At 39.4% G+C, this 27905-nt stretch overlaps 1 protein-coding gene across 6 annotated transcripts in view; it reads left to right on the top strand.

The window, feature by feature from the left end:
• Positions 1–19836, top strand: part of USF3 (upstream transcription factor family member 3) — a 71031-nt gene extending 51195 nt beyond the window's left edge. For 4 of the 6 annotated variants that reach the window (XM_058295830.2, XM_058295831.2, XM_071214814.1 and 1 more), the window contains 2 exons: positions 1891–1987; positions 7669–19836. In XM_058295830.2, coding sequence (XP_058151813.1) covers positions 1891–1987; positions 7669–14120 — 6549 coding nt within the window. In that variant the 3' untranslated portion in view covers positions 14121–19836. The remainder of the gene's footprint in view (positions 1–1890; positions 1988–7668) is intronic. The other 2 variants (XM_058295834.1, XM_058295833.1) reach the window with 1 other exon arrangement.
• Positions 19837–27905: the final 8069 nt, after the last annotated feature.

A 27905-nucleotide genomic window follows, 5' to 3' on the forward strand; every position in this document is an offset into this window, starting at 1 on the left:
GCGCTGGGCGGCTCTCCTTACAGGCTGCACTCCTTGCACGTGGGGCTCCCCTATGTAGGGACACCTCTGTGTGGCACGGCACTCTGCGCGCATCAGCACTGCATGTGGGCCAGCTCCACATGGGTCAAGGAGGCCCAGGGTTTGAACCTTAGACCTCCCATGTGGTAGACAGACGCCCTAACCACTGGGCCAAGTCCGCTGCCCATATTACTTCTTAATAAGAGTCTATCAGCTACTCCCCCATTTTAAACCCTATATCTCACTCCACTTCTGTGGTAACTGATTCGTCCCAGTCCTGAACCTTTCCAGGATTTCACTGGACCAAATTTGCTTACTTCTTTTTTTTTCTTTTTTTAAAATGCTGACTTCTTAACATTCTCTCCCCTTGGCAAGGATTTATGTTTCAGTTTCTTTTCACTTTCCCCTATACAGTGGAGGTTACACTGGGTTAATTGTATTCTTTAGTGTTCTTTAAAATGTATTTTCTGTTTTCTTAACACAATGGCAAATTTAAGGCTGACACACTGTCTTCTGATTTGTTTTTCTTTCTCCATATCTGAATGTGGAGTACTTGCTCAGTAAGTTCTGGTGACTGTCCAGTAAAATCTTATTTTTCTACTCATGGCTTTCATTCCTTGGAGTTCCTCTGAAGAAAGGATACCATAGCCATTTCATTTCCTTTGCAATGAAAGTCAATATATAGCTCTCAGAAGCAGAGTAGATTAAGATTTTCTTCACTGTTATACACCCCCTCTCTGTTTGGAGTAGAGATAGATGAGTGAGTATTATCAAAGGCCCCGCCTTTGTTCAGCCTCTTTTTTTAAGAAAGATCAATATCAATTTTCTCTTTCTACAGGCTTTCTGGAAGGATATACAGATAACTTAATGGTTTCTTCTTCAAAGGAGTCTGAAAAGCTAAAGCAAAAAGGAATTCTACTTTTCATTATAGCCCTTTCTATTTTTTCTATTTTTTAAACCAGATCACAGATTATATTTTGAATTTTTAAAATTGTTTATAAAGAATAGAGGAACATTTTGACAAAATATACAATATTTTTGAAAAAGCCTAGAAATGAACTATATTGGAAACAGAATACCAAAATTCAGTCCGCGACATTTCTTTTTCAACCTATTGTTTAGAATAATTTGGAGTGTTGGTTAACAGAATAAAGTATAACATTAAAATCTAAAATTTTTACATAGTTTTGAAGGCCTTCTCTGACGTTTTTCCTACCATTCTTCCCATATATATATATATATATATATACATATATATATATATATATATATATACACACACATACATATATATATATATCACTTTAGCCCCACTCACCTACTTACTGTTCCTTAAATTTGTCAAGCACAGCCCTGCCTCATGGCCTTTGCCCTTGCTGATCCTGCTACCTGGACCCCTTCCTCCAGATTTCCACAGCTCATAGCTCCTTTTTTTTCCTTACTGTTTTTGCTCAAGTATCATCTTATCAAGGAGGCCTTCCCTGACCTTTCTATACAAAAATAAATTACAGCAAAGTAACCTCCATCATCACTCTAGCTCCCATACTGCCTGCTTTATTTTTTTTCATAGCACGTATCACCACCTGATATCTATTAATCAAGAGAAAGGACTTTGTTGGTTTTGCATATATTGTATCCCCAGTGCCTAGCATAGAGCCTGACACATAGTAGAGGCTCAGTAAATATTTAGCAAATGAAGAATGAACAGTCAAAACTTTTGAATATGGTACCTATTTTAAATTTTGTAAAGGTATATCCCACATATATGTGATAAAGCCAAAGCAACTGCAGGCAATCCCCTCGACCCCTTTTATTTAAGTCTCTTCTGACAAGTCTTACCCTTCAGTGAAACCTTTAAATCTTCTTTGGCAGAGCAAGAATATGATCTTGGACCAGGCTTTTAAATACATAACAGAATTGAAAAGGCAAAATGATGAGCTCCTGCTTAATGGAGGAAACAATGAACAAGGTAAAGATTTTAATACTCTTTTTGTTTTTGTTTTTATATTTTTTATGCCTTTGTGTCACAATACAATTTACGTTAGGATATGGAAGATGTTTTATTTTTTCTTTTTTATTCTTTATTTTGAAATAAATATTTTCAAACTTAGGGGAAGTTGCAAACATAATACAAAAATAATACAGAGAACTCCCATATACCCCCTACCAAGATACCCAGATTTACCTATTTTTAACATTTTGCCACATTTGTTATTAATTTCCTTCCTTCTTTCCCTCCCTCCCTCCTAAACCTCCTTCCTTTCTTCCATCTGTCTTCTCTATCTACCTACTAAACCTTTGAGACAGGTTGCATACGTCATGCTCTTTTACCATTTATTACTTCCATGTGTATTTCCTAAGAATGTTTTTCACCCAAAAACATTACTAAAACCCTGCATTCAGTGGGTGCGGGAGGACAATGTTGAAAATACATTTTAGTTTAACTCTTTTTCCCTCTTCTGTGAGCAACTCTAATCTTCCAGGCATACATAATTTTGATTTTAGACTCTTCCGTGTACTTCACATTTGCCTAAGTCATGATTCTTTTTTTTTCTCTCCCCTGCGCCCCCCCAGTTGTCTGCTCTCTGTGTCCATTCGCTGTGTGTTCTTCTGTGACCGCTTCTATTGTTATCAGTGGCACCAGGAATATGTGTTTCTTTCTGTTGCATCATCTTGTGTCAGCTCTCCGTGTGTGGCGCCATTCCTGGGCAGGCTGCACCTTTTCTTTCATGCTGGGTGGCTCTCCTTACGGGGCGCACTCCTTGTGCACATCAGCACTGCGCATGGGCTAGCTCCCCACGGGTCAAGGAGGCCTGGGGTTTGAACCACAGACCTCCCATGTGGTAGGCGGATGCCCTATCCATTGGGCCAAGTCCGCTTCCCTCATGATTCTAATAATACCAAATCACCTCTATTCCAATGGGATCTTCTAGCCAGAGGAATCATAAGAGAATGTAGGGGAGAGGTCTGTTCAGTATAAATCAATATCAAGGTCAACAGTTTGCCTGTGCTGTGACTTAACTCTGTGAATTAACTCAAAGGGCCAAAATTTTTGGTTCATAACTTCTTTTTTTTTTTTTTTAAGAACTGGGGCTGGGGATTGAACCCAGGACCTCATATGTGGGAAGCTGGCACTCAACCACTGAGCCACATTGGCTGTTTGCTTGTTGTTGTTGTTTTTTGTGGTTGTCATTTTTAGGAGGCACCAGGAACCAAACCCAGGAGCTCCCATGTAGGAAGCAGGCTCTCAACTGCTTGAGCTAATTCAGCTCCCCAATAACTTTTTAAAAATTTATTTCTCTCCCTTTCCCCCCATTGTCTGCTCTCTCTGTCCATTCTCTGTGTGTTCTTCTGTGTCTGCTTGCACTGGGAAACTGAGTCTCTTTCTCGTTGCGTCATCTTGCTGTATCAGCTCTCCGTGTGTGCAGCACCACTCCTGGGCAGGCTGCGCTTTTTTCACGCAGGATGGCTCTCCTTGCAGGATGCACTCCTTGCACGTGGGGCACCCCTACGCGGAGACACCCCGTGTGGCATGGCACTCCTTGCATGCCGCAGCACTACGCATGGGCCAGTTTACCACACAGGTCAGGAGGCCCTGGGGATTGAACCCTGGACCTTCCATATGGTAGACGGATGCTCTATCAGTTGAGCCATGTCCACTTCCCCCCAATAGCTTTTTATATTGCTGTAATGTGTACATCAAACTACCTGATCATTTAATGATATTTGATTTTTAGATAGAGGTGACTTATTTTATGTTGTCATGAATTCTGTTTTTTTAAATCAGTGTTGGAGAAAATGTTTGTTTATAACAAATGAAAAGAAAAATATCCCAGGCAAGTCAGGATGGAAGGCCAATTTGAATTGTCCTTTATTTATGTCTCTGACAAGAGCTGAGAGAATTTCCTGTGACAATGCAGTAGGCCACCTTAAAAGGAGAAAAACAAAGACAGAATTTGCTGAGGAAGGGGCTTTGCTGGGCTATGTTTATTGTAGTGGGTTGCAAGGATATTGGAAAGCATGTCCAGAAGGTCAGCATTCAAAATTCTCCTTGTTTACTTTTAGTTAGATAACAGCTCTTCACCTTCACTTAGGTCAGCTATCTTTAATGGACCTAGCCCTTTTTGTGATGCTGTCAGATATACAGAATATGTTTGCTAACCATTTTAACAAAAGGGACATTAAGGCAAGAATGATGTATAGACTTTTCTAATGAGAGCTCTTTTAGTTTCAAAGCACTGAGACCAAGGCAGTGAAGTTACAAAGGGAATCTATTTTTAAAAATAAACAAGTTGTCAACAGTGAGCCCCTGATACTAATGACTATGCTTGGGAGCTGATAAACCCAAAATAATAACAAGGCCTAGAGCAACTTTGTGCCTGGGAATTTCCTTCTGTCAGCCTTCATGTTACTCAAATGTGGCCAGTCTCGAAGCCAAACTCAGCATGTAAATGCAATGCCTTCCCCCCAGCGTGGGACATGACACCCGGGGATGAGCCTCCCTGGCAACGAGGGACCACTATCAACTACCAACTGATGATGCAACTGGAAAATGACCTTATACGGAAGGTTCAATGCGGATCAGCAGAATATCCATGTCTACATAAAATACCATGACTTTAAAATGCTGTTTGACCTAAAGTAAGGGGGAAATGGAAAGGAGAAATGAGTTTATATGGCTACGAGTTTCTAAAAAAGAGTCTGGAGGCTGGCAGAAGGTTTGCCCTCATGCACAACTGAGCAGAGTCAGAGAGACAGATAAAGCAGATACAACCCCCAGATATTGGTTCCTTTGAGGGCTAAAGAGACCCATGGGAGTTATGGTCATGGCTGATGGGGTTAACTACCAGGGCAGATGGCCCCTCTTTGGAAATGGTGTTTATGTGTGATGAATCTGGACTCAGATGGGATCTCCCTTCATAAGACTTTCATGCTAATGTGCTGGAGGTGCAGTTAATGTTGGGGTTTAAGATATATTTAGGGGATTTGAATCTCTGGACTGACAATGTGATAGCCAGATCCTGAGCCTCAACAGACTCCAGCACCTACAATCTGATTTATTGGACTTACCACACTCAGCTAAGATGGAGGTGAAGAAGGACAACCACCACACCATGGAGCCTAGAGTGATTACAACTGAAAATGGGAGGATTGCATCCAGCATCCAGGTGGAATCTGAGCCTCCTCTTGACATAAAGGTGCAATGGACACAACCAATCCAGTGTCCACATAGAAGAGGTGGCATTGGATTGGGAAAAGTGGACATGGTGGACGATGGGTATGGGGAAAGGCAGGAAGAGATGAGAGGTGGAGGCGTCTTTGGGACATGGAGCTGCCCTGGATGGCGCTTCAGAGGTAATCACCGGACATTGTAAATCCTCACAGGGCCCACTGGATGGAATGGAGGAGAGTATGGGCCATGATGTGAACCAATGTCTATGAGGTGCAGAGGTGCCCAAAGATGTACTTACCAAATCCAATGGATGTGTCATGATGACGGGAACGAGTGTTGTTGGGGGGGGGGGAGAGGGGGGGGTGGGGGGGTGGGGTTGAATGGGACCTCACATATATATTTTTAAGGTAATATTATTACAAAGTCAATAAAAAATAAAAAAATTAAAAAAAATAAAAAATAAAAAAAAAAAAAAAAAAAAAAAAAAAAAAATAAACAAGTTGGGGGAAGTGGACTTGGCTCAACAGATAGAGTATCTGCCTACCAAATGGGAGGTCCACAGTTCAAACCCAGGGCCTCCTGGACCCATGTGGACCTGGCCCATGTGCAGTGCTGATGGGCGCAAGGAGTGCTGTGCCACGCAGGAGTGTCCCCCGTGTAGGGGAGCCCCATGTGCAAGGAGTGTGCCCCGTAAGGAGAGCTGCCCAGTGCAAAAGAAAGTTCACCCTGCCTAGGAGTGGTGCTGCACACATGGAGAGCTGACGCAGCAAGGTGACGCAGCAAGACGATGCAACAAAAAGAGACACAGATTCCTGGTGCAGCTGACAAGAATAGAAGTGGACACAAAGGAACACATAGTGAATGGACACAGAGAACAGACAACTGGGGTGGGAGGTAGGGGGAAGGGGAGAGAAATAAATTTAAAAAAATAAAAAAGAAAATAAACAAGTTGCATGGGGCTCAAGGGAAGCTGAACAGCCAGTCCAGGTATTTGGGGCAGCACCTGAGACAGCTTAAATCTGCCTGTGTTGTCATCTCTGTCATCATCATTGTTTCTCTGGCTCTTTTTTGTGAATCTGCATCTTATTTCTCTCAACAGCTTCTACTGCAGCTTGTCATACACATGACAGTCTAGCATCAAAGCTTTGGCCTTTGGATTCAGCCCTACTGGATTTGAGTCTTAACTTCACTTACTCATTACTCTTTGGCCAGTGACTTAACCTCTCCAAGTCTCTGTTTCCCTATCTTAAAATGAGAATAATCACAGTATCTATTTAGTTGACATTACGAATTTTATGTAGAGATGAGTTTCTCATCTCTAAAAGTGGTGATGATGATAGGTAGTGCCCACCTTGTGGCTGTTATGAAGATTAAAAGGTAATGCATATACATCTTAGATGAAAAGCCTGGCATGTAGTAAATGCTCAGTAAATGTTAATTGTCATCATTATCATTATTATTACTATTAAATGAGACAATGACTGAAAAATGCTAGGCATATAGTAAGTGTGTGGTTAGTAGAAGCAATAATCATTATTGTTTAGTCACTAATGTTTGCTCTTTAATTTCTAATGTCCATGGCATAGCAGCAGCTTTCTTCTGTATCTCTTAGTTTAAATATCTGAGAAAAAATCTGCTAGTCTCAGCTCATCCTTGTTTGAATGGAACTTTTCATTTTAGGCTACTTCAGGGTATTGGCCTTGAGGGGTGGCTGCCTTGAGGGGTGATGGAAGGTCAGGGGACTAAGTGCCTACCAGTTAGGGAAAAGCAGATGGGGAGATATGGGACCCCACAGGGCATAAAATACCACCATCCAAGGCTGCCCCATTAGTAGCATCCACGGGTGAGGTAGTCTTCCTTGGAAAGGAGTAGGTAGGTGACAATACATTGACCCTACCAAAGAAAATGCAGGTTCCAGTGTTAATGCTTTCTTCAGTGCTCTACCACTTTACTTCTTACATATTCTCATTTCTCTCGGTTTTTGTTTTTCAAAGGGTAAAATAGAAACTTGTTTAAAACCATTTATAAAAGAGATTATTATTACCACCCCAAGTAATGTGAGCTGGGGCAGCATTTAAGTGATATTATATTGATGTTCAATGTTATTTTCCCAGCATGTTACCATAATATCAACATGTCTTTCTTTGCTTTACTTTTGTAGCTGCTCTGTTGGAAATTTTTTGAATTAAGAATTTCGAGATTTCTACATTTTGAGTAATTTTTCAGTTGAGCTTTAAAGGCATAGTATATACTTTTTAAAAGATGTGATAGGGATTTGAGGTACCATTCTAAAAAAAGAAGGAACTTGAATTAGAAAAGAACTGAAGATTCTCAGTTGAGGTATTTAGAATGCTAGAATTAGAATTCAGTAATATAGAACACAGTTCTATTCCAAATTCTTGTAAATTAATGCAGATATTCACAATTATTGTAAATTAATACAGATGTTTTTACAATGTTTATTTTTCTTTTTCTAGCTGAAGAAATAAAAAAGCTACGGAAACAACTGGAAGAAATACAAAAAGAAAATGGTCGATATATTGAATTACTGAAAGCAAATGACATATGCTTATATGATGACCCCACAATCCACTGGAAAGGAAATCTTAAAAACTCAAAGGTCTCTGTTGTTATTCCTACTGACCAAATTCAGAAAAATATCATTGTTTATTCGAATGGGAGTCAGCCTGGTGGAAACAGCCAGGGAACAGCTGTTCAGGGAATAACCTTTAATGTTGGTCATAATTTACAAAAGCAAACCGCCAACGTGATGCCAGTACAGAGGACTTGCAATCTTGTGACTCCTGTGTCTATTTCTGGAGTTTACCCTTCTGAAAACAAGCCATGGCATCAGACCACAGTTGCTGCATTGGCTGCCAACCAGCCTGTTCCTCTTTGTCTTCCTGCTACCATCTCTGCTCCAAGTATTCTTGAGCTTTCTACCTCAGAAAGCGAATCGAGTGTGCTTGGTGCCACCAGTGGCTCACTTATTGCTGTTCCAGTTGGGCCTGAACCTCACCAACATTGTTCCTTTCACCCATCTCTAAATGATCAACATCCTTCTGAAACTAAGAATGATCAAGAGAGCCCCAAATTATTGAAGAAAATGGTCCCTTGTACTACAAGCCTCCCCTCCAGCTCCTCGGTAACTGCCACTAAAGTGCAGCATGGAAGCAAACCCTGCCCAAGCATACAGGAATGCAGAAGTGATTTTCAAAACACTTTTGTTGTTGCAGTTGCCGCCACAGTCTGCTCCCAACTTCCCAGATCTGTAGATGATCCATCTCCACTCAACAGTGGCAAGGGTACAGACTCGACAAGTGGTTCCACAGTGGTGGTACCATCAACCTCTGATGTAAGGAAGACCGTCACTCCTGTAAGCACCCTTTCTGCGAACTCTTTGGACAGTGGTTGGACTCTCTCCTGTTCTTTGCCTTCTTCAAGTGTTAGTGCTTCAGATTTGAAAAATATTAATAGCCTTACCCGAATTTCCTCAGCCGGAAACACACAGACAACATGGACTACTTTGCAACTGACGGGAAACACCATTCAGCCCTTAAGCCAGACACCATCTACCGCTGTGACCCCAGTATTAAATGAGTCTGGTACTAGCCCCACCGCAGTCAACCACAGCAGACATGTGGCTACAGGCATCAACTTGAATAATTCCTTTCCAGCAGATGGGCAGCCAGTTGAGCAAGTTGTAGTAACCTTGCCTTCTTGTCCATCTTTACCTATGCAGCCACTAATTGCCCAGCCACAAGTTAAATCTCAGCCTCCAAAAAATATTCTTCCATTGAATTCAGCAATGCAAGTGATTCAGATGGCTCAGCCAGTTGGGACGGCTATTAATGCAGCTCCAGCTAATCCAAATGTTATCATTCTTCAGCCCCCCAGCACCACCCCATGCCCAACAGTGGTGAGAGCAGAAGTTCCCAACCAAACAGTAGGTCAGCAGATAGTGATCATACAGGCAGCTAATCAGAATGCTTTACCACTCCTCTCTGCTCCACCTCCTGGTTCTGTTCGACTCCCTGTCAATGGAGCCAGTGCTGTAATAGGGTCTAATAATTCAGTGCAAAATATTTCAACCCCACAGACTTTTGGAGGAAAGCACCTTGTCCACATTTTACCAAGACCTTCCTCTTTATCAACATCTAATTCAACACAAACTTTTTCTGTTACCATGTCAAACCAACAACAGCCTCAAACCATTTCATTAAATGGACAGCTCTTTGCTTTGCAGCCTGTAATGTCTTCATCAGGAACTACAAATCAAACCCCTATGCAAATTATTCAACCCACCACCAGCGAAGATCCAAATACCAATGTTGCCCTGAATACGTTTGGTGCTTTGGCGAGCCTCAATCAAAGCATATCACAGATGGCTGGGCAAAGCTGTGTACAGTTGTCTATTACCCAGCCTGCCAATCCTCAAACTGCTGCAAATAGTCAAATTACCCCAGCTAACTGTGTTTCATTAACTACTGTAGCACCTCCTGTGATAGTGGATAATTCAGCCACACTACCCAGTACTTATAATCTAGTGACTACTTCCTCAACGAACCCTGTAGCTTATTTGCCACCTAATGTGAAGTCAAAGAGGTTGAGTAAGAAGCCAGGTGCCAAGAAACACATAACAGCTAACAAGTCAGCATGCCCCCTGAATCCAACCAGAGATATGGGGAAGTTAGACTGCCCTAGCACTGAAGGCTCAGCAGAACCATCGTGTAATGATGAAATGCTGGAAAACCTCCCTGTTGTGTTACCATCTGTTGCTATGTCCCAGGCAAATAATGTAAGTGTTTCTGGTACTTTGGAAGTTCTGAATTCTGAATCAGTAATATCTGAGTCTGTATCCAAATCTAAGTCAGCCGAAGAGTCTAGCTTATGCTCCCAGGAGCTTATGACAAGTGAGCCTTTTGCAGTGGCCCCAGCAAAATCCAAAGATCCTACCCCTATTTTGCATCAAGAAACATCTCAGGATAAGCCACCTCCCAGTTTGGCATTGTCAGATGCTGCCACGTCCTCCACTTCAGCCAACATGTTGATTCCATCTCCAAATGATACCCATATTTTGGTTTCTCAGGTTTCTGGTTTGTCATCTACCACAAGCTCTACAAATACCAACTGTGTTTCTGAGGTAGAAATCATTGCTGAACCTTGCAGGGCTGAGCAAGATTCATCAGATACAACACAAACCACAGGTCTCTTAAAGGGGCAAGGTTTAACTGCATTGCTATCTGATCTTGCTAAAGAGAAAGACCCTAAGAAAACATCTCTTCCAGTCCAGGTGGACCATCCTGATTTTTCTTCTGAAAATTCTAAAATAGTTGATTCAAGTGTTGATTTGCATCCCAAACAGGAACTATTACTGATAAACAGTGATGATAGAGATCCACCACAGCATCATTCCTGTCTTTCTGATCAGGAGGTTATTAATGGTTCTTTGCTCACCAGTAGGCAGTCTGACTCTCCCATGTCAACCAGCTCTGGCAGTAGTCGTAGTTTCTCAGTTGCATCCATGCTTCCTGAAACAACTAGAGAGGATGTGACCAGCAGTACTACAACTAATACGTGTGACAACTGTACCTTTGTAGAACAAACTGATATAGTAGCTCTTGCAGCAAGAGCTATTTTTGACCAAGAGAACCTGGAGAAAGGAAGAGCAGGCAATCAGGCCAACATAAGGGAAGCTGCTTCTAAGCCATCTGAACCATCATCTTTAGAGGGTGATCAACCTTTCAAAACACAGATACCTAAAGAGAATGGAACAGGACAGCCAGAAGCAACACCAAATGAATTCAATTCTCAGATTTCCATGGAAGCAACTGTGGATAGACCACTTGAAAAACCTAGCTGTTCTATAGGAATTAAAACATCAAATTCTTCTTTGCAGGTTCCATCTTCTCAGCCACCAACCATCACCAGTTTAAGTGTGAATAATCTTATCCATCAGAGCAGCATCAGCCATCCTCTAGTCAGCTGTGCAGGTTTATCCCAAAGTTCAGAGCAAACGACTGTTCCTGCAACTGTAAATCTGACGGTTTCACCTAGCTCCTATGGCAGTCAGCCTCCTGGACCATCTTTGATGACTGACTATTCCCAAGAACAGCTAACTACTATGACTAGTACCATACCAAATTCGCAGATTCAGGAGCCACTCTTAAAGCCGAGTCATGAAAGCCGCAAAGATTCTGCTAAGCGTGCTGTCCAGGATGATCTTTTACTTTCTTCAACTAAACGTCAAAAGCATTGTCAGCCAGCCCCACATAGGCTTGAAAATATGTCCCTGATGAGCCGAACGCCAGACAGTATTTCTGATCAAACTCAAATGATGGTTGGTCAGATGCCCCCCAACTCTTCAAACTCAGTTGTGCCTGTTACCAACCCAGCACATGGAGATGGCCTTACACGGCTGTTTCCACCTAATAACAACTTTGTGGCCCCTGCATTGAGGCAAACTGAAGTTCAGTGCACTTCTCAACCTACAGTTGCTGAGCAGCAACAAACCCAGGCCAGTCAACATCTACAGGCCCTGCAGCAGCATGTTTCAACTCAAGGGGTATCTCACCTTCATAGTAACCATCTCTACTTAAAGCAGCAGCAGCAGCAACAGCAACAGCAAGCAGGGCAGTTAAGAGAGAGGCATCACCTATATCAACTGCAGCATCATGTACCCCATGCTGAGAGCTCTGTCCACTCTCAGACCCATAATGTCCACCAACAGAGAACTCTACAACAGGAAGTTCAGATGCAGAAAAAGAGAAATCTCGTTCAGGGTGCTCAGGCCTCTCAGCTTTCCTTACAACCGAAGCACCACGGAACTGACCAATCCCGACCTAAGAGTGGTCAGCCACATCCCCACCATCAACAGATGCAGCAACAGATGCAACAACACTTTGGAAGCTCCCAGCCAGAGAAGAGCTGTGAAAACCCTTCAACAAGCCGGAACCACCATAACCATCCTCAGAACCATCTTAATCAAGATATTATGCACCAGCAGCAGGATGTTGGAAGCAGACAGCAAGGTTCAGGGGTCTCTTCTGAACATATATCTGGGCATAATACAATGCAGAGACTTTTGACATCAAGAGGTTTAGAGCAGCAAATGGTGTCCCAACCAAGTATTGTGACTAGACCTTCAGACATGACCTGTACTCCACACAGGTCAGAGAGAAATAGAGTTTCAAGTTATTCTGCTGAGGCACTCATTGGAAAGACATCTTCCAATTCAGAGCAGAGAATGGGTATATCAATTCAGGGTTCTAGAGTTTCAGATCAGCTTGAAATGAGGAGTTATCTTGATGTTCCCAGGAATAAGAGTTTGGTTGTTCATAATATGCAGGGCCATGTGGACCATACCGTTGCTTCAGATATTCGCCTTTCTGATTGTCAGACATTTAAACCGGGTGGAGCCAGTCAGCAGCCCCAGAGTAATTTTGAAGTACAGTCTTCAAGAAATAATGAAATAGGTAACCCTATATCATCATTGAGGAGTATGCAATCCCAGGCTTTTCGAATTAGTCAAAACCCTGGTCTACCAATTGACCGTCAAAAGAGATTGCCATATCCACCAGTTCAGAACATTCCTACAGGAAATTCAGTTCCACCAAGGGATGGTGAAAATACATGTCACCAAAGTTTCATGCAGAGTTTACTTGCCCCTCACCTCAGTGATCAAGTCATTGGGAGCCAGAGATCACTCTCAGAACTTCAGAGAAATACACAGTGTGGTCCATCCTCCACTATTGAATATAATTGTCCCCCAGCTCATGAAAGTGTTCACATTAGAAGAGAGAGTGAGAGTCAGAATAGGGAAAGTTGTGACATGTCTTTAAGTACAGTTAACACCAGGAACAGCACCTTGAGTATTCCTTTTTCAAGTTCATCTTCCTCAGGAGATATTCAGGGTCGAAACACAAGTCCTAATGTTTCTGTACAGAAGTCTAATCCCATGAGGATCACGGACAGTCATGGGACCAAGGGCCACATGAACCCTCCAGTCACAACCAACATGCATGGGGTTGCAAGGCCAGCTTTGCCACATCCATCTGTCTCTCATGGAAATGCCGATCAAGGGCCTCCTGTACGTCAAGCTAATTCTTTGGTTCCCCAGCGATCAAGGCATCCTCTGCAAGATAGCAGTGGTTCCAAAATTCGTCAGCCTGAAAGGAATCGTTCTGGAAACCAAAGACATAGTAATGTTTTTGATCCAAGTCTTCCCCATCTTCCTCTGTCTACTAGTGGCAGTATGATTCTTGGACGCCAACAACCCACTACAGAGAAGAGAGGAAGTATTGTTCGTTTTATGCCTGATAGCCCACAAGTACCTAATGAGAATTCAGCTCCTGACCAGCATACACTGTCACAAAATTTTGGTTTTCCTTTTATTCCTGAAGGTAGCATGAATCCACCAATAAATGCAAATACTTCTTTCATTCCACAGGTTACTCAGCCCAGTGCCACTCGAACTCCAGCCCTTATCCCAGTTGATCCCCAAAATACTCTACCCTCCTTCTATCCCCCATACTCTCCTGCTCATCCTACACTGTCCAATGATATTTCAATCCCTTATTTTTCTAATCAAATGTTCTCAAATCCTAGCACAGAGAAGGTAAACAGTGGAAGTTTAAATAACCGATTTGGATCAATTTTATCTCCTCCCAGACCTGTTGGCTTTGCTCAACCAAGTTTTCCTCTTCTCCCTGATATGCCACCAATGCACATGACCAACTCTCACTTATCCAATTTTAATATGACATCTTTGTTTCCAGAAATAGCTACAGCTCTTCCTGATGGCTCAGCAATGTCACCTTTGCTTACAATAGCAAACTCCTCTGCCTCTGACTCTTCCAAGCAGTCCTCAAACAGACCTGCCCACAACATAAGCCATATTTTAGGTCATGATTGCAGTTCAGCTGTTTAAATACTGATAGATTAAATGTAAATGTAATGGGTGCGATTACAAATATATTTGTGTGTGCATGCACACATACATGTACATGAAGAGTAAGATTGTGTGCGTATATGTCTTTGTGCTTGTATAATCAATTTTCAGTTTTCTTCTGAATGTAGGGAAGTCATGTCACAGATGATGTATATTGTCAAAAACAATTTTTTTAATGGTATGGTGTGCTTTCTTATTTCCAAGCAGACTTACGTTTACAAGTTTGATTTATAACCTTTTATTCCCTAAATACGAATCAACTTAAAATTTGGGGAGATCATCTTAGCGTGTGCTGGGTGATAGGAAGGAACCTAGATTTTAAACTTGATTGTTAATTTGTAAATTAGATAGTTGAGTTGCTATCCAAAAATGTAGACAATTTTAAAATAAATTGTCTATATAAATGGCTCATAATGCTGGCTAATGTCAGCATCTAGAATAGTTTCTTACATGTGACAGGTGCTGAATTAATATTGAATTGAATGTACATGGTTAAAGTCAAGCAGTTAGCAAATAAATTAATTATGTATAATCAGCCTTTATTCCCAAGGTTCAGTTTAAGTAGAGACCTCTTTCTTGATTACAACAATTCATAACTTATTTGAATTTTATATCTTGTTCTTCAAATTAGGAGGCCATCGTATTCTTCAATGTGCCAAGATCCTTTAAAGCAAAGGTCTTCTTTAGACAATTAGCTTTAAAAATGGAAAGCTAAAAAGTAAAGTACATAAATTTTCTCCATTTTCTACTTGCATTTTGCATCAAGTCCTGAGGATAAATATAGCTATATTGTGGAGTTGGGCATGTGTTCATTTAATGTTGTTTTTTCATCTGTTCAGTTTCGTTTTAGTATTCTTTCTTCATTCTATTTATTGGATTTTGAAATACATTTTTTTTGCATTCATTTTATCATTAGAACTAATTATTAGCAAATAGTTTGTTTGGAATTAGCACATTTATTTGAGCCTTATTTTTAAAATATTTCTGAGTAGAGTTTTAATCCCTGTCAGTATTTTCATTTATGAATATTTATACTTAAAATTTGGCATTATATATTGCATTGTTATCCTTCATAATAGAAATATAATGAGATTAAATTTTTCATTTTTTCTGATGGTATATGTGAAATGGTGCTTCACAAAAATATAGTCTATATATGTCTGCATGTGTGTATGTACAGAAATAGATTCTTTTTTTTTTTTTAGGAGGTACCAGGGATTGAACCCGGCACCTCCTTCCTGGGAAGCAGGCACTCAACCACTGAGCTACACCTGCTCCCCAGACATAGATTTTCAAAATATAAACTGGTTCTTTAAAAATAGGCTTGCCATCTTTAAATGGAAAATTGAGACCTGAGACTTACTGTAGTATAAAAAAACTTGATGTAGGGGTTTAAAAAACTCCCACTGAAATTAATATTAAATGTAAAACTCATATATACACACACACTTACTGAATTTTGCAAACTTGAAACAGAAAACAAGAAAACAACCTATACTCATGTTCTTAAATCATTACCTTTTGTTGTTACTATATTCTGCCAAAAATGGGATGGGGTGGGATGGAGGAGGGAAGAGAGTTGTCTGCTCTAACAAAGCCAACCCAAGAACCAACATTGTTTTCTTCTTATAAAACCCTCTGAAGTTTTGGTCATAGCAGTTAATTCCTGTGAATACCTCTTCTAAAGACTCAGCAAAGGGTCATCTGTGCCTCTTCAACTGTTCTAACCAAACATTCCTTTTTATTCTTGCTGCTGAAGAAAGCAGCCTCCTGGGGACAAAAACAAAATATTGTAAACAAAACTTGTTTTCCTCCCTTCACCTTCGCCATAGGGCTAGAAAGGAGTGCTTCATGAATAATACACTTAAACAAAATAGGTAGAAATAGTATTTAAAACTTCTCCTGAATAAAAAGTAAGATTATGATTTGATTTTTAATTCTCCTAACTGAAGTTTTAAGCTTTAACATTCAAGTTTTTCTTTATACTTGAAAGGTCTGATCTGCTAGTTTAAAGAAGAGCCAGTTTTCAATTTTACTATTCATATTCTCTCTCTCTCTCTCTCTCTCTCTCTCTCTCTCTCTCTCTCTCTCTCTCTCTCTCTCTCTCTCTCTCTCTCTCTCTCTCTCTCTCTCACACACACACACACACACACACACTCTGACATACACAGATGACTGCCCTGTGGCTTTTGAGTTCTGAAGAACTGGGGACCCTTACATATTATTGGAACTCAGGAGAAACTCAATCAGCTGCCTTTTAAATTTGAATGATGCAATTCAAATGCTCCAAAGCCTGATAGTTTCAGATACTGTGTTTTTGTTTTGTTTTGTTTTGCTTTGCTTTGTTTTCCTGCTCAGTTCTGTTCAGAGTTAGCTTTTGCATTTTTCTCAGATCTTTCATTCCAGGGATGTAACACGTTGATCCTGAATGAGTCTCTACACCTAAGTAAGGCTTACCTGACCATCTGAAGGGAGATGTAACCATCTACAAACAATTGGGCTTCTTCTTACCTGGAGCTCTAATTATCTGATATACATATGCATATGTATGTCAGAGATCATTTCAAATATGGACTCAATTCTTTTTTTTAGGAGGTACCAGAGATTGAAACTGGGAACTCATACATGAGAAGTAGCCACGCAACCTCTGAGTTATCCACTCCCTGTACTCAATTCTGAAAGTGTTCAAAGCATAGTACTCCTATTTGGATTTAAAGCACAACAAATGTATTTACCAACAGTATTAAGTATTTGATAATTACAGCTACATGATTTTTTGGGAGGCAATTTTATTATATAATATGCTGTGATATCTGAATATAATTTTTGGCAAAGGAATGGCAGAAATATAGTCAATTCTGATTATAGTAACTTTAATGTTATGCTTCTTGGCTTGCTAGTGTGTGCCTCTAGAAAGTAAGACCATTCCCAGAAATAATTTTCTAATTTCTAGAAGTGCGCAAACTTAATATCTGAGTTATAAGTGAGAGTTATTGATGAAATCATTTCTCTTTTAACATATTTATCACTTAGAATCACTTAAGCTGTTTAACTCCTCTGAACATTTAATAGATACCTTTTAATGAGGTGAACATTTTCAGATTCCTGTTCATGTATAAAATCTTAATGTGTCATAGATAAAAAATTAAATTTAATGTCATTTCTTTGGGTATGTGCAGGTTGCTTTTAGATAGGTGTTTTGTATTATTTCAGGAAACGTTTTTTTGTATGAATTTTGAGGGTACCAGAGATGGCACCCTTTTTCTAAGTAAAGTGTGAGAATTCCACAGTAATCATGCTTTGTAAAATTTAATGTAACAGAACTATGAAAAGGGAAGAACAGGGAGGGAACATTCTTTTGCATCAGTTTCCAGTCACATGTCAGAATTATGTTGAACTGGAATGAAAATCAACGTTAAAAATCCGTTTTCTTAAAAATACAAAACTATTTAAGCATTTTAGGGATAATTTATTTGCCTTGCTCTTGCCTTCTAATATTAGCCATTTCATGGAGAGGCTAAAACATATTCCAGAAAATGTGGAAACATTTTAATTGGAGTGAAGCATGGAAAATTTGAGAAATATGCATCTTATTAGGTTTATCCTGTCTTGGTATATACATACACAGGCTCTTATTTTCCTCCTGCTCCATGTCAGATAGGAGGTGGAAAACCTGGTCATTTCCTTAGCAGGATGATTATTCCTTTGCCTCTCAATGTTTATTGGGTCCATCATCTACTGGATTAGTGTATGGAATAGTGAACTGGACTCCTCAATCAGTGATTCCTAATTCCTTGCTTTGTGGACCAGCATTTATGTATCCAATGCTTGTAAAGGGGCAACAAGAATTTCTGAAATGAATTAGTTCAGAATTGATTTAACATATTTCAATGTGCAATACAGCTCTGTTCCTTTTTTGGGCCTATTTTTTTTTTCCATGGAGAAATGAAGAAAGGGCAAAGGTGGTACCCAAATCAAATGGCTTTGAGTTGAAACCTTTAGGAGCCTGGAAGTCATTGTTGTAATTCTGTTGTCTGTATAAACCTTCACCCAGAGATATTGCGCCTATGGCAGTGTACACACAGAGGGTAACAGCAATAGCCAATGACCAGATAGACTAGTGTGAAGCTGATCTGTGAGTGATGATTTTATGATACTTTTATGCAAACTAAAGACAGAAGTTAGTTTCTTCTTGTGATGCCTTTTTGGCTGAATGCTACCATTTTTCATTCCCAGAGTTAGAAAAGCGTCCTTTTTTGATGTAACCATGTTCTCTCTGCATTCTGCATTTCCAGTGTGAGCCTAAGTGTTGCTACTAGAGACTGCAGGGGGACACCAAGCTTAGATTGAGGCAGTCCGCTTACATTGGTAAGAAGCGTTGAAGACTTTCTTGGACATAGAGCTTCTAGCTTTGCCCATATGCCTCTACCCTGGTACTGCACTTTACCTGAAACTGTGCCTCTGGTCCTTAGACCAGCCATTGGAACATATCACGCACCCACTCCTCTGTTCTAGCAAAGGACCAGCTGGGATGGTACATGCTGTGTAATCAAACACCTCCTAGAAGACAAGTACAGCTGATGTTTCTCACTGTTGCCTTATCATTCTCTGAGCCATCTTTGATGCTGATCTTGTCAAACTCTTACTAGTTAATAGCAAAACTCCTTTTAAACTCAGAGCTTGTATGTGGTAGTTATTCAACATCCTTGTTTCTAGATTTGCATAAACCCTATCAACCATAATCTCTTCTTTTTCTGGCACATGTTATGGTCAGATGCTTCATAAACATGAGCTACGTTGGTTAAAAATAGTGGGCATAATGTGCAAATTGGTGTTATTTTGCATAAATGGAAGATAATTCTTCATTTGTACTTTAACACTTTTAAAAACAGATCATGTCTAATTTTTTTTTGCCCCATTGTGTATACAGGTATGCACCATATTATGTCACAGGAACTTAAAGTTTACTCCATCCAAATCCCTTCTCCACCTCTGTCCTCCCTCTTTCCTCGAGTCTTAAAACTATTTTTCATCTGTAAGGTCACTGAGGCACTGGACTTGACTATAATGGTAACATTTAAGGGGAGTTGGATTGTTGATCTTCCAAGAAGAATGGGACCAGACAGTGTTGTTTAAGATGCTGCAGTTGTGTTACTGTGAAGACAAGATTCTCTTCCACTTTCAGCAGGCCAGATATATATATATTTTCATTTTGGTAAATAAGGTGAAATTCTGAGGAGAACATAATTACCTTCACATAATATTTATAGATACACTGGGTGAGAAGCTTACTGTAGGGCAGTCACCAGGAAAAAACTAATTGTGCTTTCAATAATGTAATATTTGTATCTATTATGCCAGCAGTGTCTGCTGTGCAGTGTGTCCTATTACTGTAAATCACCTGGTTTATTATTCTAATGGAAACTAATTTGTTTTGTAATGGAATCCAGAGCATATATGTATAATATGATCAGGATTGTCCTACAGTTGTAAATAAGAATAGGTCCTGTTTATTTTGACATCTTTTTACAAATGCATTGTATTAGGGTGTGAATATTCTAAACCATGCTCTTGTTTAAAGTTTTGAAATTTTTATTGTTAAATGTAACATTTTAATGGTTGTAATAATTATTTGTATAGATCTGAATATAGTATTTTATTTAAGAAAATAAACTTTGCATTTTTGCATTGTGAATTCTGTCTTTTCTGATCATTGTGTATACCATTTCAGATCTGGTATCAATTTATCTTGCATGTTGAAGTTTTATATTCAAGTCGATTTATATTTATAATCTTTCAATTTTGCCAAAATTACTATAAATGATACCATGATGCATTTCCCAGAGGGATGGTGTTTGTGATCAGAGAGTCAATCTCAAATAAAACATAGCTGTGACCAGCACTATATTGTTAGAGCAAATTATACCCACTGTAAAAAGCAAAACAAGAATTTCACATCTAGAAAAGCATTTAGAGGTAATTTCATTTAAACTCTCCTCCCTGTGTATTTTATAGTTGAGGAAACAGAAGCACAGAACTTTTGGGACAAGAATTAGGTCTTTAATTACTGCTACCCATATCATTGTGGTCAAATCTCATAAAGTTTGAGGGGAAGAGACAAATTGCAGAGGTCCATATACAGTGTAAAATTGTGTAGAGTTTAAATGCCTGAAACAAAAAAATTTGTGATAAATTGTAAATTAAGGAAACGATAAACACAATATTCAGGATAATGGATATTTCTTAGGAAAGGGGGGAGGAGAATGCTATCGAGGGTATTGGAGAGTGATTGTGGCTCAGTGGTCAGAGCCTGTTTCCCATGTATGAGGTCCCAGTTTCAGTTCCTGTTACTACCTTAAAATAAAAATATTTTTTAAAAAGAGTACTTCACAATCCTTGCGATGTTCTATTAAACTGGATGAGGGATACCTAGGTGTTTATTTCATTTATACCTGAAGTTCTTTTCTTAGGAATGTATGAAATACATCCTGATATTTTAAAAAGGTAAAATGCGGACCTTTAGAGATCATATAACCCCGCACACTCCAGTATGTTGAAGTGCACATTATTTTCTTGTCCTAACATTGAGAGTTCAGATAAAAATTCAGTATTCTGTCTTGTCAGGTGATTTGTGTTCTTTCTACTGTTGTCCATTACTTCCCATACGTAGGTCATATAAAGTGCACCAATGTACCATAAAGGGTATACAATTCTTAAAAATGCAAATAATAAGCATAAATTCAATCTCCCTAAAATGAATGTGCAAGCTGTGACAGCTATATACTTGACAATTTTGTTAGCCTTCCAATTTAGTTAGGTGCTTGAGGGGAAAATTATTTTAATGAGTTATATATCTTTATAAAGCTATCTGGGGGACTTTCACTTTTGGTGGGATATAGTAGCTATTGGCAGATCACCAATCCCACTACAACAACTAGAATAAAAACATTAATTTGAAAAATATTTTTAAAAACATCAAAAAACTATCAAAGATAAGAACGAATCTGATTAGATAATAAGATAATCTGAACACAATTCCAGAGGGAAAAATCCTTTTTGGTAAGCTAAGATTTTGGGCCTCCTCCCTTCTCTCCAGAGGTATTCAACAAGTGTGGGCTGAGAAAGTAGAATGAAATCTACCAAAGTTTCATGAAGCTTAAGAGACAGATCTCACCCTCAAGACATTTTAAACCAGAGGTGCACTGAGTAAGTAAAGCTGCAACCCTGCTCTCGCCCAGCTCAAAATATTATGTGCCTAGCAACATGTAAACCCTTTCTAGTGGAAAATAGCATCAATTTCAATATCTGCAGTTCTTTATGTGCAATGTCTAAGAAATATATACAATGTCCAAAAAAAAAATACATGACCAATAAGCGGAAGGAAAAATGGGCAGTAGAAATAGATCCACCAATGATGCAGATGTTGAAGTCAATAGATGAAGACTTAAAAAAAACGATAATACTTTAAAAAAATAGAGGAAATGTTGGAAAATGTATAGAAATGGAAATTTTCAACAGGGAATTGCTATTTATATATAAAATATCAAATGGGAACAGAAAACAGATCCATGGTTTCGAGTGTGTGTATGTAAATATATGACAAGGATGACCAGTATTACCAGTCTATTTGACATTTCATTGATGTTCCCAGACATTACCTTCCCAAGGAATAAGTTTACCCACTAAAATTAAAGGAGATCCAAATGAATGCAGTGGTATACCATATTCGTGGATTGGGAAACCCAGTATCATCATGATGTCAATTCCCCTCAAATTGATCTATAGGTTTAAGTAATTTCAACTTAAATCAGTGCAAGAATTTTTTTTTTTTGGTAATTAACCTGATTCTAAAGTTTATATGGAAATGTAAGGGTCTTAGAATAGCCTAATTATGTCAAAAAACAAAATTGGAAGGCAAACTAAAATTAACATAAAGCTTCGGTAATTAAAACTGTGAAATTGGCATAAGGATAAGCAAGTAGATTAATGGAGCAGAACAGAATTTTCAGACATATAGTCCACTTGATTGGTGAAAAAGGTGCCAATTGCATTTCAAGGGGGTAAAATGTTGTCTTTTCAATAAATGATGCTGGAATAGTGGGGTAGCCACATGAAGGGGAGAAAAACAACAACAAAAAAACAACCCTGTATCTCTACCTCACACTGTATACAAAGATAAAGTTGAAATGTATTCTTGACTTTAATGTCACCTAAAATTTCTAGAATACTGGTTTTCAAAATGTGGTCTCCAGAAGCCTGGAGTTCTCCAAAACCCTTTTAGGGGCCCTGTGGGATCCAAATTATTTCCATGACAATATTAAGTTCTGACATGTCCATATACTGTGCTGACATTTTGCACCAATGATGCAAAAGTACTGATGGATTAAAGTGCCAGTGGTGGCACTTAGCACAAATCAAGACAATGACACCTTCTGTCCTCTTATTCATTGTGTCCTTCATTGCCATGAACTCACAGTAAACATTTAAATAAGTAAATATTAAAAAGCCTATTTCATTTTATAATGTCCTTTTTAAAAAGAATGTCCTTAATGAAGCAATAAAATTAATTTTATTAAATCTTGATTCTTGAAATGCCTTTTTAACATTCCTTTTGAACACTGATATTCAATATTTTGTGGCCACAAGAGGAGCAAACATAAAGCACTACTGCTGCATACCAAAGAACAATAATTGTCTCAAAGAAAATCACTTCTCAGTTGTTTAGATTGTGAAGCGAAATGGCTGATTTTTCATGGAATACTAGTTTTTAGATGAAAGAATGTCTAAAACCTATGATTAGTCAGATGGGTATTTGACAGGCATTTTCTCATAAGTGGATGAAATGACCCCAGCTCAGTATCTACCACTCTGAGCTTGACTGGTTCCCAATAAGATTTCTCTGATGAAATCTGTGGTCATGTTAATGAATAGGAATTTTTGATATTTGTATAATTAAATGTGTAAATACTTGGAAAATGTGTATAATTCAGTGAACCAATATTTTCTAGATTCTGAGGGCATGCTGATACAAAAACATGCACAGATAAAAGATCCACTCCAAATGTAAGACAGACCAGTGGATTGTAATGTAACGGCACATGAAAGTTTCACTGTTACAGTTTCAAATTCCATATTGCAATAACCTTTAGGAAATTACCATTTATTTTGAGTTTCAGTATAGTAAAAAAAATATTCTCAATTATCTGAAAAACCTAAGAAAATGCTCCTTCCTTTTCTAACTACATATCTCTGTGAGGCTAGATTTTCTTCACATCCTTCAAGCAAAACACAACAGATTGAAAGCAGAAACAGACATGGGAATCCAGCTGTCTTCTATTATGCCAAATGTTAAATAGATTTTCAAAAATGTATAATAATTCCACTCTTCTCACAATTTTGTTGTTTTGGAAAAATGTAGTTATTTTTCTTAAAATGTGTTATTTGTGTTATGAAGAGTTTATTGATATTTGTAGAAGAAATAAGAAATATTTTTAAATTTCTATTTTTATTTTTAATATTTTATATATTAATAGATATAAAATACATAAAAACTCTTTGGGGTCCTCAATAATTTTTTTTAAAGATTTATTTATTTATTTCCCTCCCCCCCGCCCCTGTCAATAATTTTTAAAAGTTTTATAAAGGTGTCCTAATACAAAAAATTTGAGAGCTGCTGTTGTAGAAGAAATCAGAGGAAATATGTCTAACCCAAAGCCATATAAGAAAAATTGTTAGATGGGACTCCACATCACAGAGTAGAAAAGATATTATATGTTATGTATATATGTAATATGTAGGTACTATAGTTTATCTATCTATCTATCATCAATTTAAAAAATGAGCCAACTATTTGAACAAATGCTTCACATAAATGGCCAAGAAGACTATGAAAATGTGCTCAATATCATTATCCAGATAAATATAAATTAAAACCTCAATGAGATACCATTGCACTCTCACCCAAAACGTCTGAAACTGAAAAACGGACAATGCCAAGTGTTGACAAAAGAAGATGGGGAGTAAGCAACTGGAACTCTTATATGGTGCTGATAGATTGTAAACTAGATTGTAAACAGACACTTTGGAAAACTGCTGACAATATCTTTTAAAATTTAAAGTACACCTATCCAACAACCAGCATTATGGTGGCAGACTAAGGAGGTCCTAGAGTCAGCTCCTGCTACAGGGCAGTTAGTAAACACCCAGAGCTCTCTGGAGCTAACTGAAGCACCCGTTTGAGGCCTCCAGGAGACCAGAAGAGCATCCTATCACATCCTTGAAGGACTGGAAGGAGGAGATTGCCCATTTGCAAAGAAGATTCATAAGTAGAGCACATCATGCCACTGAAACCAGTGCCCATCCTTCACTGGAGGCACAAGCTGCCTCGGGACTGTTCCGCAGCTGGAATTGAAAGCTCCAATTCCCAAAAATGGGGGAGAAAGAGAGGACTGGGCACCAATTTCAACAACTGAAGAGTAAATTCAGTGGGCTAAAGTATAATCCTGAAAACAGCTGAAGTTTGAGACTGTCCAAGTCAGAAAGAGGATGGAAGCTTCCATCTTAACTCTGCACCTGGCACAAGGGGAGGTGGGGCAGACTGAAAATCACAGTGCTGGTGGGGACCGGCTTCTTTCCATCCAGATCAGATTGCAGCTCTAGCCTAGGCCCCATCCCCGCTTCCAGCAGGGAGGAAACTGTGGGGACCTGCACCAGCCTCTTTGGGAAATTACCAGCCAAACTGTGGAGGCCAGTCATTATCCAACTTTGGCAGCACAAGCTACCCAGGAGCTATTCTATGGCTGGAATTGGAAGCTCCATTCCCCAAAAACAGGGGAGGAGGAGATGGTTGGCCACCGATTTCAGCTACTGACTGGTGGATTCAGCTGACTAGAGTGTAACCCCAAGAACAGTTAAAGTATGAACCTGTCCACATTGGAAAGAAGCTGGTGGCCGCCATTTTGACTCCAACCCCAGCCTGAGGGGAAGCTGGGCTGACCAAAAATCACAGTGATGGTAGGAACCAGTTTCTTTCACTCAGATCAGCCTGCAGCCCTAGGCTAGGCTTCACCCCCACCTCTAGCAATGAGGAGGCTGGAGGGCCCTGCAACAGCCTATCCAAGTAATTGCAGGTACATTTAGCTGGCACAGACTGAATAATCTGAAGTCTACCTGGGCAACTTTGGTCATCTTGGACATAGATTGCTGCCCTTACCTACAGTTCTATCCCCTCCCCAGGCAGGGGAAAAAGAGGTGTGAAGTTTCATCTGTCTCTCTAAAAAATGACAGTCTAGGCCTCTATGACTTGGATTATTCCACACAGCTGTGACTGTTCTCCTACCACTGGCAAAGAAGAAAAATTTGGAGAAGCTTCATTGGTCCATGGGGCAATGAGGGCAGCTTGAACCTCCAAGCTTATAGAACAACCCCAATATCCATCAGTAGGAGAATGGATAAATAAAATGTCATAAATCCAAAAACTGAAGCTACTGATATACACAGAGGACTCTCATAGACATTATATTGAGTGAAAGAAGCCAGACAAAAGGAGTACATACTGTATGATTCCATTTATCTGAATTCAGAAACAGTGAAAATTCATTTACAGTGAGAAAAGTCAAGAGTGGTTATCTCTGGGACAGACTGACCTGGAACAAACACTAGGATGCTGGAAATGGTCAGTGTCTTAATGTGGGTGATGGTTACACAAGTTTATGTATGTGTGAGTGTACCTACATACATACATATATGTGGAAAAATTCACCAAGTCATATACACTTAAGATTAGGGGGGACGTGGACTTGGCGCAATGGCTAGGGCATCTGCCTACCACATGGGAGGTCCACGGTTCAGACCCGGGCCTCCTTGACCCGTGTGGAGCTGGCCCATGCACAGTGCTGTTTAGCACAAGGAGTGCCCTGCCATGCAGGGGTGTCCCTAGCGTGTGGGAGCCGCACATGCAAGGAGTGTGCCCCGTAAGGAGAGCAGCCCAGCACGAAAGAAAGTGCAACCTGCCCAAGAATGGCACCACACACATGGAGAGCTGACACAACAAGATGACGCAACAAAAAAGTAAAACACAGATTCCCGGTGCTGCTGATAGAAGCAGTCACAGAAGAACACACAGCAAATGGACACAGAGGGCAGACACCTGGGGCGGGGGGGGGGGGGGGGGGCGGGGAGGGGAAAGAAAGAAATAATAAATCTTAAAAAAAAAGATTAGGGCACTTTTTTTACATTACAGAATGTATTTTATACATAAATTAAAATGTTAAGAAAAACTATCTATGGAAGTTTGCACTGACGTTCATTGGTTAACTAATCTCAATGTGCCACTTTATTTTCCACACAGTAAAGTTAGTTACAGATATTTTGAAAGATTTGAAAATTCAGCCTTTAAGTTTGTGCTGTGCAGATCTGGTTGGTGCTGGTTTCTTACATTGCTTAATCATAATCAGATCTGTGGTTTGGAAAGAAGCTTATGCCAAATCGTAGTCATGGAGAACTTGGTGCTGTAGTGAAATTTTCTGGAAACGCAAGATTCAGTTATGTTAGATTCCACTTGGTGAATGCTGCTATGTGGTGAATGTACACATTCACATTAATTTTTTAAGCCCATCGGACAGCTTAGTACAGGAGAAGAAAATTGGTTAGTATATTGGTGTTTCAAACCAAGTTCTATAGCTTTTATTGTCGTACTCCTGGACAAAGTTAGAAACATTTATCACCATTGTCATTGAGTCCCAAATAAGCAATTATGATTTCCTAGTTCCTCACAGGCTAGTTCATTTGTCTCAATTTGACTGGGATGAAACCACTCCCTTACGGAGGGGAGACAGGGAAGGGCCTAGACCGGCAAACAGATACGAGGATGTTCCTGCCTCTGATAGGAGCTGTGGGTGCTGCCTGACTTTTGGGGTGGCATGGATTGGTCTCAGGGGCAGCTTTGGAGGAGGTAAATACTTAAAAATATTTATCTGACTCCTGACAACTTTTTGAATCTGCAAATATTTTGGGGGAAATAAAAAACAAACAAACACCACATTCCTGTACTTTCTCTCCATCAGTAACTTAGTTTTTGTTCACACTGGCTCCCAGTGGAAACCTGACATCTTATGCTACATATATTTTAATTTGAAATGAATCCTTTGGTCTGTATCCCTTTGCCAAGTGTAATAACTGAATTTATGAAAAGAACTTTCGTTCTTAACTTTACAAGCTTAGAATTTGAAGCAAGAGGTTTCATATGAATCCAGCTGTTCCATCTTAGATAGCTAAAATAATCCAAAGCTGTAGTTTATTGATTGGCTTTCTGAAGGCACAGGGCATTGTTTCTTGGGGTTTATAAAGGCATTGTTTCTTGGGGTTTATAAAACAGATATACATCTTCTTAATTTTAGGTAAAAACCTTCCTGAGTTCAGGAGTTCTAATAATTTTAGGTGGTGTGGTTTGTACAAATAGCACGCGCAAATAAAAGTCGAATCTTGTGTGCAAAACCGTCTTTCTTTACAATGGTCTTGTTACCTACACTACTCATTTCTGATGACTAGTCCATGTTTCTGCACCATTCCCATCGCCTAGTGAACAGTGACTTCTCTAAGTTTCACTTTCTTTACCTGAGAAATAATAACAGTGCCTACTCCACGAGGACAATTTCAGGACATTTTACGGTAATATACATGAAACCCTTTGTACAGCGCCTGATGATAAATATTGGCTATTTTAATAATCAGCTCAGCTTGCTCTGATGTTCTAGGCATTGGAGT

The sequence above is a fragment of the Dasypus novemcinctus genome, chromosome 4, assembly GCF_030445035.2.
Source record: "Dasypus novemcinctus isolate mDasNov1 chromosome 4, mDasNov1.1.hap2, whole genome shotgun sequence".
NCBI lineage: Eukaryota > Metazoa > Chordata > Mammalia > Cingulata > Dasypodidae > Dasypus > Dasypus novemcinctus.